At 42.2% G+C, this 17,272-nt stretch overlaps 1 protein-coding gene across 7 annotated transcripts in view; it reads left to right on the top strand.

The window, feature by feature from the left end:
- The window catches only part of Iftap (intraflagellar transport associated protein), a 119,503-nt gene that overhangs the window by 87,632 nt on the left and 14,599 nt on the right, over nucleotides 1-17,272 (top strand). For 4 of the 7 annotated variants that reach the window (XM_063283300.1, XM_063283304.1, XM_063283305.1 and 1 more), the window contains one exon: nucleotides 6,605-6,845. The exons of 1 other annotated variant lie outside the window; for it this stretch is intronic. In XM_063283300.1, the coding sequence (XP_063139370.1) occupies nucleotides 6,605-6,769 (165 nt within the window). In that variant the 3' untranslated portion in view covers nucleotides 6,770-6,845. 7 annotated transcript variants of the gene reach the window in all.

Genomic DNA, 17,272 nt, shown 5'->3' with positions numbered 1-17,272 from the left:
TGCATCATAGGTGTTCATCACAAAGTTTATGAAATGAAGGGGTGAAAACGAGACCAAGTATCCTCCCTGATTTCTGAAGATTATTTAGGGACTTTTCATCATCTCTAAGATGATGTTGCTGCCTTGCCGTTTCTTAGCGCTGTCCCCTTTACAGTTACGCTCAGACGATGTTGAACTAACTGCCTTCAGACATGAAATGCTGCATCTTATGTTTGCAGCCTGCTCATGAAAATGCTCCTGTCTGCAAAGCTGCTCTCTTAGCCTGTTAACCCATAAGCCTTTAAAGATCTCACTGAGGTCTCTAACCATCTCTGATTCCTTCCCAACCCACTCCAGATGTTCCTGTCGTCCCCAAACCCTACCATTCCACCATTCACTGTCATGATAGGTTCGTGATGATCTAATGTGTTGGTGACTTTATGCAGGTTTTTCTTTGTGTCCTAGAACATCATACAATGGCTAAGATATGTAGGGACATGAACATTTTAAGAAGAATGAAAAATGCCGGAATGGCTGCAGGGGGCTATTCTCATTCCTTAGGTGCTGAGCCACACTGAAGCACGTCCTCTAAATGGCTTAAAATAGTCTGAGGAGTATATTTTGGCATTATAAATATGGAATTATGACTATTTTTAGTTTCTTCTGTTTTTCTGTTCCAGAATTTAAGTCACTTTCTAAGAAAAGGATCTAGCAATAGCTGCTATTAATAACTTAGTTTCTATGTGACAAACTATATATGTAAGTATATTTTTATTTTTAAAAGTTTATTATAAATAATCTTAGTATTGACAAGTTTATTAGTCTTCAGAAATCTATTCTTTGCTATTGATTTTAATTCAAAATGCCTGTAAAAAAGTTTCAGCTCAATGAGAATTCAACTATATGGAAAAACACCTTTTTTTTCCCAGTTAAGAGAGAATTTCTTTATGTGTAGCACCATATGTTGGTAATTTCCACAACAATATGGATTGGCTCATATTTAAAGCAGTGTGGATTGGAACAATATTCCAGCCACAATATGGATTAGATCTCAGGGAAATGGAGGTCTAAGGTGGTGCTGGATGGGGGCATCTGTGAATGACTAACTATGCCATAGGAGTTAGCCCTGATCCGAAGCTCTAAGAAGGCTAAACCATGAGCCTCACTTCACTAGACCACCAAGGCAAGGTGGCAGAAAGTGCGGTGAGGTGACATGGGGGCTGGTGTATATTCTGAAGAGGGAAATGAAACTTCTGAGGTTCACACTCTGTTTTTGCAGATACCCTAGTGAAATGCTTGCCACAGGTTAGTGAGATAATTTGTTTATTTTGCCTTTTCCTTGGTCATGAAACCAAATAGACACAGGTTTTGCTGCACTCATGTTATGTTCCCAGTATCAAATTCTTTCTTGTTTGTTTGTTTGTTTTTTATTTTCAGTTGAAGCAAGCTTTATTTAATACTGGTCAGGAAGATGGACTGGTCAGGTACCCACCTGGGATTCCCAGAGAATGCTGCTGAATTAGGTCAGGTATCTACAAAGGGCAAAACATAGGTTTTGGTACTTGCCACTTTCATCCATGCATGAAAGGGGCTGGCATATATCCTGACATACTTACTGCCTATGTACTCATACCTTCTTGTGATCAAGCACATCTTGTACATTTGGGGCAACCAATCTTGATTTCTGAAGTGCAAACATGTGACTATTAATTTAAATAAACAGTAGCCCTCAGCATTCTAGGATGTAATCTGTCCTTGGGCAAGTGAGACTCACAGATTGTGGGTAGCACCATTCCCTAGGTAGAGCCTCTTTTGAGTGGAGAAATTATATTGATCACAGATAAGCAAGAAAACAAGTAGACACGTATACATTTATTTATTTCTCTCTATATTTGACTCAGGATATAATGTGGCAAAGATGCTTCGAGTTTCTTCCTTGACTTCCCCAAAACAATGGACGATAACCAGAAATCAGTAAACTAAAATCATCTCTGCCTCCCAAGCGCATCCTAAGTTCTTTGTACCATCTGCAACTGTATACTCACCATTTCTTCATCACTTTTACTTCACAAGTCTAGAAAACACTGGCTTTTGAGTTCTGAGCTCTGCAGCCTACCAAAGACCTTTAACTAACTGGGCTTGATTTGTTTTTAAGTTAATGACATATATTCAACTAACTTTACCAAGTAGTGATTTTTAAACAAAACAATAATACTAATTATTATTTACCTCCCACCTGCACTCTCCTCTCCTCCAAGTACTTCCCTCCTAACTCTCCTCTGCCACCAATGTCCTCTCTTCCTCTGTTTTGCTTCAGAAAAGGGCAGGTCTCCCTTAGATATCAACCAAACATGGCATATCAAGTTGCAATGACGCTAGGCACCTCCCCTCATATTTAGGCTGGATGAGGCAACTCAGTATGAGGAAAAGGGTCTCAAAAGCAGGTAACAGGGTCAGCGACAGCCCCTGTTCCGACCTTAGGAGTTCCGTAAGAAGACCAAGCTACACAAGTGTAATTAACATACGTGTAGAGGGGCCTAGGTGAGTCCTGTACAGGCTCAATATATTGTCAGTTTAGTCTCTGTGAGCCCCTATGAGCCCAGGTTAGTTGAATCTGTGTGTTTTCTTGTGGTGTCCTTTGACTTTTCTGGCATCTAAAACCCTTCCCCCATCTTGCACATAATTTTCCAAGCTTGCCTAATGTTTGGCTGTGGGCATTTACATCTGTTTTCATCAGGTGTCAGAATGAAGCTTCTCTCATGTCCATTGGGCTAGGCATCAGTCTATGAGTACAGCAGAATAGCTCCTCTTCTTACTCCTCCTCCTCCTCTTCCTCCTCTCCTCCTCCTCTCCTTCTCTCCTCCTTCTCTTCCTCTTCTTCTTCTTCTTCCTCTCCCTCCTCCTCCTCCTCCTCCTCTTCCTCCTCTTCCTCCTCCTTCTCTGCATCCTCCATCTCCTCCTCTTCCTTCTCCTCTTTGCCATTTGTACTTGGTTTTGTCCTACTCTGGGCTATCTAGTATCTAGTCTCTGGGTCCTGGCCCTCCAGGCAATGTCAGGAGTGGGCTCCCTCTCACAAGAATTAAGTAAGCCAGTACTTAATTCTTAAGAAGTGTTTATTGAGTGAACAGGTTTAGGGGAGGGGGATGGAACTGTCTATCCAGGAAGAGCATGATGTGGTATTGAAGGGGTTTTCGTAGCCCAGGGGGACTTGTTTGATTTGCACTAATAGGCCAGCCTTCCTGGGAGGTGGAAGAAGGCCAAGTGTCTGCATGTGATGAGAGTGGATGGGTTCAGAGGCTCAGGGTGGGATTCTGAATCCTGGTGGGGAGCATATGTGAGATGCCTGCAGCTCAGTAGATACATAGTTGCTGTTTTCAGATGAGACATGAAGAGCTTCACAGATGCCCTGAGACAGAATACCTTCCTAGAGGTGAAGTGTCCTCTGCATGTTGGCCGGGATCAGTGAGAATCAGGCCTACCCCGTTAGTTAGGGTAGACTATAGCCTGGTCTGCAGCCTCGGTAATCTTTCACAGAGTTGGAGGTGGCTTGGACTTGCATTGTGGACATGAACATCAAGTGCTGCCATGTGTGCATGTGTCCTCATTGGAGCTAGTCTTTCAGCAGTGTTCTCGTTATTGTGGAGTGAAAATGACTTACCTACAGAAAGTGGTCATGGCATACCATGCTTTCTTGCGCAGGCTAATTTTCTTCTTGCATATAGCTGCTCTTATGAATACAGTCCTACCCATGCACACGTCCCTGAACACATTTTCAGTGGTGGCTTTGGGGGCTCTGCAAACAATTAAGGACTGCTTGATTTTGCTTGTGTTTTTGAACAATGACTTTATTTGAAGCAGATCATCCTGTGTTCAAATGTGACTATTCTTTACTAGCCTTGGCATGTTCTGAAGCCTTCAAAGCTTCATGACTGGAGGGGCCATAGTAAGTACTGGCAGGGCTGATGGAAGGTTACTGCTGATACACATGTGATTCTCCGCTAGGGCAGACCCAGGAGGGAATCATTCAACGGCAGCTCTTACTTTCCTCAGGAACACAGAGGAGAGGAGCCAGGCCTCTGGAACCTGTTGGATGGATCACTGTAGCTGATTTTAAGGCCACAGGGCAACGAGGGGCTGGCACTCTGCTATTAGCATGTCATACCTTACTCCTTTACAGGGCTCGCTGAACAGCTCTCCTCTTCTGAATTTTTCACCGTAGTAGCAGCGTGTGCCATTTTCACACATGCTGTAGAAGCTCCCAGGAGATCGTCTTCCATGTAAGATGTTGAAAGCTGACACTAGCTAAAGCCTCTGTGCGTTTCTCATTATTGTAGAAGCCATAGTTTTCAGTTATGTCTGTAGCAGGTGCAGATGGAGGTGCTGTGTGTTTTCACTGTTTCACATACCATTGGCTTTGGGTGGTATTTTTTAGGGGGTAAATTAATGAGATTTAAGGCATTCTTTTCTATTTGCTACAACATATACTCTTTTGAAACAAACAAACAAACAAACACAAACAAAAAGCCAGACTTTTGCCCCATGCTGGGGACCAAACGTTGGCTCTTGCATGCACTCTGTCAGCTGAGCCACACCCTCAGCCCTAGAAAATGGGCTTTGAATGGCTCCAACTTTAGAAGTCTTTAAAACGAATTCACAGCTGAGGAATGCCGAATGGCTGAGAAACACCTAAAGAAATGTTCAACATCTTTAGTCATAAGGGAAATGCAAATCAAAACATCCCTGAGATTCCACCTCACATCAGTCAGAATGGCTAAGACCAAAAACTCCTGCGACAGCAAATGCTGGCAAGGATGTGTAGAGAGAGGAACACTCCTCCATTGTTGGTGGAATTGCAGACTGGTACAACCATTCTGGAAATCAGTCTGGAGGTTCCTCAGAAAATTGGACATTGTACCACCTGAGGACCCAGCTATACCTCTCTTGGGCATATACCCAAAAGATGGCCCAACATATAAAAAAGTCACGTGCTCCACTATGTTCATAGCAGCCTTATTTATAATAGCCAGAAGCTGGAAAGAACCCAGAGGCCCTTCAACAGAGGAATGGATACAGAAAATGTGGTACATCTACACAATGGAATATTACTCAGCTATCAAAAACAATGACTTTATGAAATTCATAAGCAAATGGATGGAACTGGAAAATATCATCCTGAGTGAGGTAACCCAATCACAGAAAAACACACATGGTATGCACTCATTGATAAGTGGATATTAGCCCAAATGCTCGAATTACCCTAGATGCACAGAACACATGAAACTCAAGAAGGATGACCAAAATGCAAATACTTCACTCCTTTTTTAAAAGGGGAACAAGAAAATCCTTGGGAGGGGATAGGGAGGTAAAGTTTAGAACAGAGGCTGAAGGAACACCCATTCAGACTCTGCTGCACATGTGGCCCATACATATACAGCCACCAACTAGATAAGATGGATGAAGCAAAGAAGTGCAGGCTGACAGGAACTGGATGTAGATCTCTCCTGAGAGACACAGCCAGAATACAGCAAATACATAGGCGAATGCCAGCAGCAAACCACTGAACTGAGAACGGGACCCCCGTTGAAAGATTCAGAGAAAGGACTGAAAGATCTGAAGGGGTTTGAGACCCCATATGAACAACAATGCCAACCAACCAGAGCTTCCAGGGACTAAGCCACTACCCAAAGACTATACATGGACTGATCCTGGACTCCAACTGCATAGGTAGCAATAAATAGCCTAGTAAGGGCACCAGCGGAAGGGGAAGCCTTTGGTCCTGCCAAGGCTGGACCCCCAATGAACAGGATTCTTATGGGGAGGGTGGTAATGGGGGGAGGATTGGGAGGGAACACCCTTATAGAATGGGAGGGGAAGGGGTTAGGGGATGTTGGCATGGAAATCTGGAAAGGGAATAACATTTGAAATGTTATTAAAAAAATACCCAATTTAATAAAGATGGAAAAAAATTAAAAAATATAAAATAAAAAAGAAGTCTTTAAAACTCACAAATATGTGTAAACATATACAAAACTCACTTTTCTTTGCAGCTATTCTGACTTACAGCTAAACTATAATATATAAAAAGGGAGAAAAGAAGGAGGTTGGACCTTTAAATTTGATCATACATGTTTTAATTCCTCCTGTTATTGGGCAGGGGTCATGTGTATTATCTCAAGTATAGTAAATGTAAAGTGTTTTTAATTTTTAAAGATTACTTTTTTATAGATATTTTTTAGCTAAGGGTGACAATATTGGTCAAGGCCATAAGGTGTATTCTGTAGTTTAATGGAGCGTCTAGCTTCTCCACATGTCTCTGTTGCTGGCACTGTAGTGAGGAAAGAATGAAAGGAATGCGTGCAAAGCAGACCTGACTCTTGCCTTGGGGGCAGAGTTAGTTAATGATACTCATTCAGATACAGCATGATACAAATTGGGCATATTAAGAGGCTTAAATTAGGTCAAATTGAATAATTGAATTTACTTCTTTACTTAAAAACAGCTTAATCAGCTGAGAGTGCTGAAAGTCTAAAAAAAGCTTCATTAACTATTAATAGGCGGTTTATGTTTTCAACTTCATCTTCACTTCAGTGGTCATGTTTCTCTCTGCCTTTCGTACCTCTTATAGATACTTGGAGATGAAGTTCAGCCATTCTTTCTTGATGAAGACTTTGATTATGACAATGTGACTCTCACTCCGAAGTTTACTGCTGGAGAGATAGCAACCATCCAAGAGCTGGCCAAGCAAAAGAGAGTGGATACCAGTACCCACGTGTGCGAACTGCATGACTGAGTCACCAGATGTCTCTGTGTCTATTTTTATTTTGTTCATAGTCAAACAACGTTAGAATAAAGCATATCCCAACTGATTCTCTTTGTGGAAATTTACATGGCTACCTTTCATTCACTCGTCACTGTTGTTTATAACCTGGACACAAATTAACCAAGATGGATGAGATCACTTCTATTTCTGAATTCTCTTCTGTCCCATTGCCATGTCCTATGACTGATGGGAAGATGAGAGAGGGAAACAGGCAGGAGGTAAGAGCTGCTGGACCTGCTTATGATGAGGGCACCGTACAAGGATGTGTGTATGCTGTTTGAAGGCCAGGAGTGGGAGTGCTTCTTATTAGGGTGAGGGACATCCACATGCTCCAACATTACTAGTCTAATAGAGCCGCTTCCGTAGGTAGTGTGTACGTACACAGGCCTTCGGTCCTGAGTCCAGAGATGCTGGGTTTACTGTGGTTGTAGAGAGACTGAGCTTCACTGGGAAGGAAGGCACTGCAGAGCTGATTTTGACAGCACACAGGGAATTCTGGGATTAAACTTTACCATTCAGTCATGTATGGGGGGCTGGTGGGAGGGCTCTGTAGAGGTGCTTACTTGGCAAGCCTGATGACCTTAGTTTTGTCCCTAGAACCATGTAAAGAAGGATAGGGAGAAATGACTCCAAAAATCTGTCCTGTGACCTCCACACAGGTACAAGGGCAAGCGCACACACACACACACACACACCTTTCTCTTGATAATAGTAAATGAAAAGATTTAAACATGTACCATGGATTAGTATCTATGCAGACTCCTAAGGTCACTGAGGGAATGAGTAGAGAGGGATGAAGGCACTGGAAAAGGAAGGATAAGCTAATCTGTATAAAATAATGTTTATTATTGAGGAAGTCAGCAACAAGTGTACTCGGTATTCTTTCCTCTCTTAAGCAGACTTTGCATTTTAGCACAGCCTTAGGAAGCATAGTTACCATGCATTCCCTCTCTTTGATCCCCACAGTTAACGCACACACCACCGAGTATGCTCACGGCTGCTTGGGTTTGATTTTGCCCTATTGCTGTTCTTCTTCTCTTGGTAAGAATATTTGACGCGAGAGCGGCCATCTCCAATGCTTCCGCATACAGTTCAATATTACAAGCCGTGTAAAAACATTGTGGCAGATCTCTAGGCCTTACCCACCCGCTACTGAAAACACACTCAGTTCTACGTGGCTCCTGTTCTGAGTTTGACTGCTGGAGACGCCCCATGGAAGTGGACTTGCGACGTCTGCCCTTTAGTGACTCACTTATTTCACTTATTACAGTACTTTCTGGGCTGATCACACGTGACAGGATTTATTTGTTCCTTCTGAAGGCTGAATAGTAAGTATCACATCCTGTATGTACACCTCTCTTTATTCATCAGTCCGAGCATTTAAATTTTCTCTGTATCCTGGTTCTTGTGAGTCAAGCTGCAGTATGTGCTTGTGTAGGTGTGAGGACCTGTGTGTTTTCTCAATTTCATACTGAGATGCGGCAGACTGAGATGATTTGCATATTTATTTTTATAGATTCTCCTTTCATCATTTATGACTGAAGTCCTATTTACACTAGGCAGCGGGGAAGATGTAAGGAACCTAGGGTCTTAGTGAGGAAGAGAAGTAAATGCCCTACCAGTCATGGCAAAGCTGCAGCCACTAACTTCCTCCTGGTGTGCGGAGGACTTGAGATGTACCACTGTGACCAAGGGACTGAGTTTTGTTACTTGATTTATGTTTCGATATAAAATCAGGAACATACTTAACTCAGTGATCAGAAAGCTTTCAAGTAGATTTAGAACTTTGGAATGTGAATCCACTTTTTCAAATGTACAATTTGTAAATTGAAATGTCAGATTACTGGTTACATAGCTATATGTATATACTAGTAATTAGTTTTGATGACAACATAGTGTCTTAATTTAAAATATGCTGTACATGTAAAATACATTGGAATTGAATGAATCAATGTGAAAAATATTACATCATTTTTGCATTATGGGTTTAAGTGACTTGAATTACCTGGTAAATGAAATATATTATTAAGATTTACCATATTCCTTTTATGTTTTTAATGAGGCTCCTGAGAAACTTAAATTTTGACAAATCACAGGCGTATTTCTTTCAGTGGTGACTTGGCATATGGTGACCTGTGTCACCAAGGGGTTTGTACCAAGGGGTTCTGGGGCAAAACAAGTTGAAAGTATTTCTGTCTGGGAAGCACTTTATTTTATTTTATGTGAACAGTGATAACTTAAGGCTTATTTTGGTTCACAGTTCAGAGAAATGTAACCTATCGTGGGTTGGAAGGCATGGCAGCAGGGCGGGCTTGCTCCTTGACGACAACCCGGAAGCAGAGTAGGGATGTCGGTGCTCAGCTGGCTTCCCCTTTTATTCAGCATGCAACTCCAGACACTGGGATGGTGCTGCTCACATTTAGAATTTGCACTACAATTTCCAGCTGGCATTTGAAATTAACCACCACCAGAAGTTAGGGAGACAACCTTTGAGTTTGGTCGTGAATCAGGAGGAGGTTTTAAGTCAGCCAAGGAGGACATCAGAGTTGGAATAGTATGCTTTCTCCTTACGGTCTAGAGAATGATAGATAGTCATAGCGTCAGTTTTGAACGAGTGAGTTTATTAAGTACATAGCGAGTTTATTAAGTACATAGCGAGCCAAAGTAAAAGAATAAATTGCTAATCGTACATAAATATCAAAACACGTCAAACCAGGCACTGATTACCTCCAGCAGAGACTGGGAAAGTTGAGGCGGTTGAAGTTTCCGACTAAGCATGTCATGGTGGCTCTCCACTCTCTTTCCCATTGCAGGGACTTTTAAATCCCGGGTGAGCAACAGTAACCTCTGGTGCAAAGCATTACCCCTCAGCTGTTTTCAGGACAGCGTTTTTACTCCTGGGCTGTTTGCCTCCTCTGATCTCTGCTTGTGGTTGTGAACTCCCAATCTGATGTCTCTGTTGTTTATTGTCTAACTTGGAAGAAGCCTTACACTTACTTTGCCCAGGTGACAGTAAGGTGACACTTGCCCTGGCCAGGACCACCTCTGTTGGGAACTCCAGGTGACTGCCTGTAAGGGGCTCCTACAGTCAATTTCTGCTGGAGGTCATGAGTGCCTGATTGTGTTTTGCTATCTAGGTATGATTAGATGTTAACTCTTTTACTTTGGTTTGCTACATTCTCACCATAAGCTCACTAATTCAAAACTGAAGATATGACTTCATAGGTCATTCTCTGGACCATAAGGAGAAAGCTTGCTACTCCAACTCTGATGTCCTCCTTTTTGACTGACTCATAATCCACTGATTCATGACCAAACTCAAAGGTTGTCTCCCTAGCTTCTGGTGGTGGTGAATTTCAACTGCGAGCTTGATTGGATTAAGAAGTATGTAGAGCAAATTTTAAATGTGAGCAGCACTATCCCAGGGTCTAGAGTCCCAGGCTGAATAAAGGGGAAAGCCAGTTGAGCACTGATATTCCCCTCTCGGCTTCCAGGCCAGCATCATGGAATAAGTCTGCCTGTTGTCATGCATAAGAGTTGGGGCAGAGCCTTTCCTCAGACAAGGCACCTTGGAGGATACTTGGGTTTGAAATTGGAAGGGAGAGCAAAGCCCCAGTTCCTGAGCCAGCTCCTCAGTGAGTTCAAACAGCAAGAACATGGGTGTTTATGAACATCAATGCATTTCATATAGCAGAGAGTGATTTATGACAAACTCACTTGTTCAAATGTCACACCTCGTTTTTGGGTATTTAATTTTTGCTGTTCTTTATGCAGTCTAGGTATTAACCCCTTATCTGAAGCTGGGGAAGATTTTCTCCCATCTTGTAGGCTGTCTGTTAATTCTACAGATTTTTTTATTTCTGTTTGGAAGCATTCTAACTTCACATAATCCTATTTGTCGTATTGTGGTTCTACTCAGAAAGTTCTTGCTTATATATTTATCCCGAAGTGTTTACTTTCAGTGCTTGAGGTTTTAAATCAAGGTCCTGGAGCCGCTCACCATTGTGCAGAAACAGTGGGCATCCTGGTTTTGCTGGCACCATCTTAATAAGACCATCTCCTATTTTAGAGTTTTTGAAACATTTGTCATGGGCTGGAGAGATGGCTCAGCGGTTAAGAGCATTGTCTGCTCTTCCAGAGGTCCTGAGTTCAATTCCCAGCAACCACATGGTGGCTCACAACCATCTGTAATTGGATCTGATGCCCTCTTCTGGTGTGTTTGAAGATAGCAACAGTGTACTTATATATAATAAATAAATCTTAAAAAAAGAAAAGAAACATTTGTCACAAATTAGCTGTGTTGCTGTGTGGGTTTATTTCAGTGTTGTCCATTGTATCCCATTGGTCAATCTCTGTTTGTACCAATGCCGTGCTGACTGTCCCTAAGGCTTTGTCTGTGGTTTGAGGTCAGGTGTTGTGTTATTATCTGTGGCCGTGTTCTCTTGTCCTTAGGCTTTGTCAGTCCCACACAGATTTTAGGAGGTTTTGGGTTTCTGTTGCTGTTACTCTGTGAAGAATGTTACTGGAATTTGGGCATCAAACTTAAAACATTTAGTCCATAACGGGGCTAATGAGCTAAACTGACAGATTTTTTTAATTTATTTTTTATTTTTTAAATTTAGAGAATACTTTATTAGTTTTTGTAATCAAACCCACGTAGATAAGACCTTACATATTTAATACAGTGTGTTACCCCTGTACAAATGGAAAAAACTTAAGTTCAACATTTCTAGACCAATATGGCTGTTAATTTCTGTACAGTGCCAACTCAACACAGTAAACGGGGATACTTTTTTCCAAAGTTGACAGCACAGCTAAAGTTTCAAAAAATTCAAATTATATATCTGTATATATATATTTATATTTATATAAAAAGACCAATAATAGCAGTGTGTTATGCATCAACAGCAGCAACAGCTTTTCCAGGTTCTGCAGTCATCTGAACAAAACTGTAGAGACATCCAGCACACTCCATTAAAAAAAAAAAAAAGTAAAAAAACAAAACCCGAGAAAACAGCACAGTTCTGTTACTCTTGTGGTACCTGGCACCATTTTTTCTTTAAATTAGCTTCTCAATCATCATCTGGAAAGAAGACATTCTGAGCAACATCATTAAAAACAGCTCTGATAAAGCACGGTCACTACTACGTGTCATAAAGCAGGTACAAGCTATTTTACATCCACAGAGGTATGATACAGTACTGTCCTACATCTATAATACTAGAGGATACAATTTAAAAGGCATTATTTGAGACTTGATTCTACTTTTCCAGCAGAGGGCCCAAAGGATGGTGTGACACAGCTTTGTAAAGAAACACACTCTAGACAGGATGTCCTTTTACTAGTGGCACAGTTCTAAGGATTCATTCTCTCCATGAATGTCAGCTAAAACCGTTATTAAAAAAATGAAATATCCCTAGAACAAAACCGTATAACCACCGGATTTACATGAAGATGACCTAGTGGAGACAAGCTGGACCTCACCTTACCAACAAGCTATCAAATCTGTTATGTTTAAACAGTGAGACCTCCAAGGAAGGAGATGCCAAGTAGTGCTTCAAAGCTTCGGACCACAATCAAACACAGCATCCTTTTCAACAGAAGCAGAAGCTCATCTGAATATGCTCAAGGATGCTGACATCAACATTTAATCATCTCCTCACTCATCCAGGAAGAAGGGGAGATCAGGTACTACTGTACTTTATTGTGTTCAACCAAATCACCATGTTACAAAAATAGCAAGCTGCCATAATAAAAAATAAGGCTCCTCTATCCAGCACCTGATAGCATCATTTTTCTTTCAAGCCTAGAAATTGCACACTTGTATATAAACCAACCGAAGATGAGGATTGAGAGTTCATCTTGGTGGATTTTTCCTTTGATGAATATGAAGTGTCCTTCCTTATCTTTTTTGATGACTTTTAATTGAAAATTGATTTTATTTGATATTAGAATGGCTACTCCAGCTTGCTTCTTCTGACCATTTGCTTGGAAAATTGTTTTTCAGCCTTTCACTCTGAGGTAGTGTCTGTCTTTGTCTCTGAGGTGTGTTTCCTGTAGGCAGCAGAATGCAGGGTCCTCATTGCGTATCCAGTTTGTTAATCTATGTCTTTTTATTGGGGAGTTGAGGCCATTGATATTGAGAGATATTAAGGAATAGTGATTATTGCTTCCTGTTATATTCATATTTGGATGTGAGGTTATGTTTGTGTGCTTTTCTTCTCTTTGTTTTGTTGCCAAGATGATTAGTTTCTTGCTTCTTCTAGGGTATAGCTTGCCTCCTTATGTTGGGCTTTACCATTTATTATCCTTTGTAGTGCTGGATTTGTAGAAAGATATTGTGTAAATTTGGTTTTGTCATGGAATATCTTGGTTTCTCCATCTATGTTAATTGAGAGTTTTGCAGGATACAGTAACCTGGGCTGGCATTTGTGTTCTCTTAGGGTCTGTATGACATCTGTCCAGGATCTTCTGGCCTTCATAGTTTCTGGCGAAAAGTCTGGTGTGATTCTGATAGGTCTGCCTTTATATGTTACTTGACCTTTTCCCATTACTGCTTTTAATATTCTTTCTTTATTTTGTGCGTTTGGTGTTTTGACTATTATGTGACGGGAGGTGTTTCTTTTCTGGCCCAATCTATTTGGAGTTCTGTAGGCTTCTCTGACAGATTTTTAAAGCAAAAATATGAATGGCTATTTATATATTTTTAATATTTTTCTATATTCTTAGGCAAATTAAAACTACTGTGAGCACTGTCTCATTCTAGGCAGAATGGCTGCCTTAGGAAACCAAATACAACAAGGGCTGGTGTATAGGTAGGGAAGGAAATCTTATTCACTGTTGATGACTCTAAGCTAGCATAGTCACTGTGGAAATCAATGTGGAGGCCTTTCAAAACACTAAAATGGAGCTGCCTGTGATCTACTATTCTTCATCAAAATAGTCAAAGGACTGAATTCTACCATGAGATATTTGTACAAGCATGTTTACTGGTTTTGAGTGAGTGAAGGGGGAGGATCTTAAGGTTCAAAAATTGTGCAAAGGACATAGTGAGCATGACAAAAAGTTGTTGAGAACAGAGAAAGAGGAAAGCTGCCTTTCAGCTGCCTTTCTCCTTCTGCCCTTTGGACTCAGTCTGGGACTCTAGCCTGTGAGATGTTTACTGTAGAAAAGAGATAGAATCACCCAAATGATCATCAACGGATAATGAGAATATGGCGCATAGACACAATGAAATTTTATTCATTCATTCACAGCAATAAAAGAAAATGAAACTAAGGAATTTGCAGGAAAATAGACCAAACTGGAAGATACCATGTGGAATGTAGTGACGCAGATGCAGACAAAGCATATTTCTTTTCATGTGTTGATCCTCACTTTTACTTTTGACATATGTGAATTCATTCACCTGGGAGTGACTGTGAGCTGAGACCAAGAAACTAGAAATGGACCCATTAAAGTAGAAAAATGAGGCCCTGAGGGAGGAGTGTGGGGAGGAGTGTGGTGAGGAGTGTGGTGAGGAGTGTGAGGAGGAGTGTGAGGAGGAGTGTGAGGAGGAGGATGAGGAGGAGTGTGAGGAGGAGTGTGAGGAGGAGTGTGGGGAGGGTATGAGGAGGAGTGTGGGGAGGAGTGTGGGGAGGAGTGTGAGGAGGAGTGTGAGGAGGAGTGTGGGGAGGAGTGTGAGGAGGAGTGTGGGGAGGAGTGTGGGGAGGAGTGTGGGGAGGAGTGTGAGGAGGAGTGTGAGGAGGAGTGTGGGGAGGAGTGCGAGGAGTGTGAGGGGGAGTGTGAGGAGTGTGAGGAGGAGTGTGGGGAGAAGTGTGAGGAGGAGTGTGAGGAGGAGTGTGGGGAGGAGTGTGGGGAGGAGTGTGAGGAGGAGTGTGAGGAGTGTGAGGAGGAGGATGAGGAGGAGTGTGAGGAGGAGTGTGAGGAGTGTGAGGGGGAGTGTGAGGAGTGTGAGGAGGAGTGTGGGGAGAAGTGTGAGGAGGAGTGTGGGGAGGAGTGTGGTGAGGAGTGTGAGGAGGAGTGTGGGGAGAAGTGTGAGGAGGAGTGTGGGGAGGAGTGTGAGGAGGAGTGTGAGGAGGAGTGTGGGGAGGGTGTGAGGAGGAGGATGGGGAGGAGTGTGGGGAGGAGGATGGGGAGGAGTGTGGGGAGGAGGATGGGGAGGAGTGTGGGGAGGAGGAGTGTGGGGAGGAGTGTGAGGAGGAGGAGTGTGGGGAGGAGTGTGAGGAGGAGTGTGAGGAGGAGGATGGGGAGGAGTGTAAGGAGGAGTGTGGGGAGGAGTGTGAGGAGGAGTATGAGGAGGAGTGTGAAGGGGAAGGTGTGAGGAGGAGGGTGGATAGTATAATACCCATACATTACAAGTGGAAGGGGGATGCTTGGGAGTACAAATGACGATGGGCAATAGGGAAATGGGAGAGAAGAGGATATGGGTGACAGGTTTAACTACAACTATGTATAAAGATGTCAAAAGGACAACTTGCAGGCGTCAGTTTTCTCCTTCTACCACATGGAGCCTGGCGATCACTCCAAGGTTGCCAGCCTTGGTGGCAACTGTCTTGCCATTGAGCCATCTTGGTAGTCCTATAAAGCAGTGTGAGAATATTTCAGAAAATGTATTTCTGCACTGTAGGCGAGATACCCTACTCCTGCAGTGGATGCACCAGCCTTTGTAAAGGCGGCTCTCACTTGCCTCTCTTACCTTGTTCATTTTATTTGACTGCGTTTTGGGTGGTTGGGTGTTTTTGCCCTTCCCCTCCAAACACTCGGTTGCATTTCTGTTTTAGTATCTGCTCCAGTCTCCCTTCTGCCTGGACTTCTCTAGTCATTATGGGATTGGATCCTTTATTAGTTAGGCTCCAGGTGACAGGTGCCTTGCCAGACGCCCTGTCAATCCTATTTAGAGTTCTCAACTTGTCTTTATTACTGTGCATTCTGTGACCTGTCATGCCTGTTTTGTCACCTGACTCCTGTTGGAATGTAAGCTACACACTGGGTGTGGGCTCAGACTGAACTATTAGAAATATGAACTTGGCCTGTCTTTTTCATGGTTTATCCATTTTTCTGTGAAAAGGATCCAGAGTAAGATAGGTGCTCAATAAATATCTATTGTATAAATATCTATTGTGTGAATAGTTATTATATAGCCTAAAAGTATAAGCTTATTAGCATAAAGATTTGGAGAGTATGGCATAGATTTTGGCTAGATATTTACTGAGCACCCTTTAATTCAAGGCTCAGGTAGTGTGCTTTTTCCTGGAGTGTAATAGTTTGTCTCATGTCAAGCATGCCAGTTCTTTCCTTCACTGTGACCTTTTGGGGAACTTTAATCATTTCTGAGTTTCTGTTTTGACTCCTTCTTATGAGTTGATGTATTAGAGCTACCACTGAGCTGGAGAGATGGCTCAGGAGTTTAGAGCACTGGCTGCCCTTGCAGAGGACCTGCTTTTGATTCCTAACCCCATATGGCTGCTTACAGCTGCCTGTAATTCTAGTTCCAGGACACCCAACACTACCTTCTGGCTTCCATGCCACAATGTGCAGATACACGGCACATGTATATAACATAAATAAAAGTTAAAAAAAATTCCACTTACGGACAGTGTATAAGTTACAAAGAAGATGTCACCAGTGTTCTGCACTCCAAGAGTGTAAACTGCTACCTAAAGAAGGGGATAGGAAAGGAAGCCTAAAGATTGAGCTAAGAAGAAGAGGATTGCAATAAGCTGTCAGAAGCGGATGCTTTGAGTATTAGTTTGCAAATATTAATGCTCATAAGAGTTTTTAACTTGAAAGGCATGTGTAAAGTCTAATATCTTTATTATTATTACTATTATAATAGAAGTATGTGCTTAGTGTGTGCTTAGTGTGTGTGTGCATGCATGTGTGTGCTTAGTGTGTGTGTGCATGCATGTGTGTGTATGTGTGTGTGCATGTGTGCATGTGTGCGTGTGAGTGTGTGTGTGTGTGTGTGTGTGTGTGCGCGCGCGCGCGCATGGACATGCATACTTGTAAACAGCAGAGGGCAACTTGTGTGAATTGGTTGTCTCTTTTGTCTCTTTCCACCATGTCAGTTCTAAGGCTAGGGCATCAATTTATGTATTTAGGCTTCTGATGCAAATGCCTTTACTCATCAAGGCATCTTGGTAATCCCTTTTACTCGCCTCATACTTTGAGTGCAGTATAAATCATGAGAGGTCTTTATTTAAAAAAAAAGTGTGTGTGTGTGTGTGAGTGTGTGAGTGTGTGTGAGTGTGTAAGCTTTTGAGATTGTAACATCACATCATTTACACTTTCCCTTTCATCCCCCAAACCCTCATGCATCCTGGCCTGTTCTTGATCAAATTCATGGCTTCATTTTTCTTTAATTGCTGTTAAATGTGTATATGTGAATATACAATGAGAGCTGGTATACTAGTTGAGGGGACATACTACATTAGGGCAAGATGAGATAGGATGAAATCTTCAGGATTCTTT

The sequence above is a fragment of the Rattus norvegicus genome, chromosome 3 (assembly GCF_036323735.1).
Source record: "Rattus norvegicus strain BN/NHsdMcwi chromosome 3, GRCr8, whole genome shotgun sequence".
NCBI lineage: Eukaryota > Metazoa > Chordata > Mammalia > Rodentia > Muridae > Rattus > Rattus norvegicus.
The sequence above is the reverse complement of the archived record's forward strand: the minus strand, read 5'-3'. Positions and strand labels throughout refer to the sequence as shown.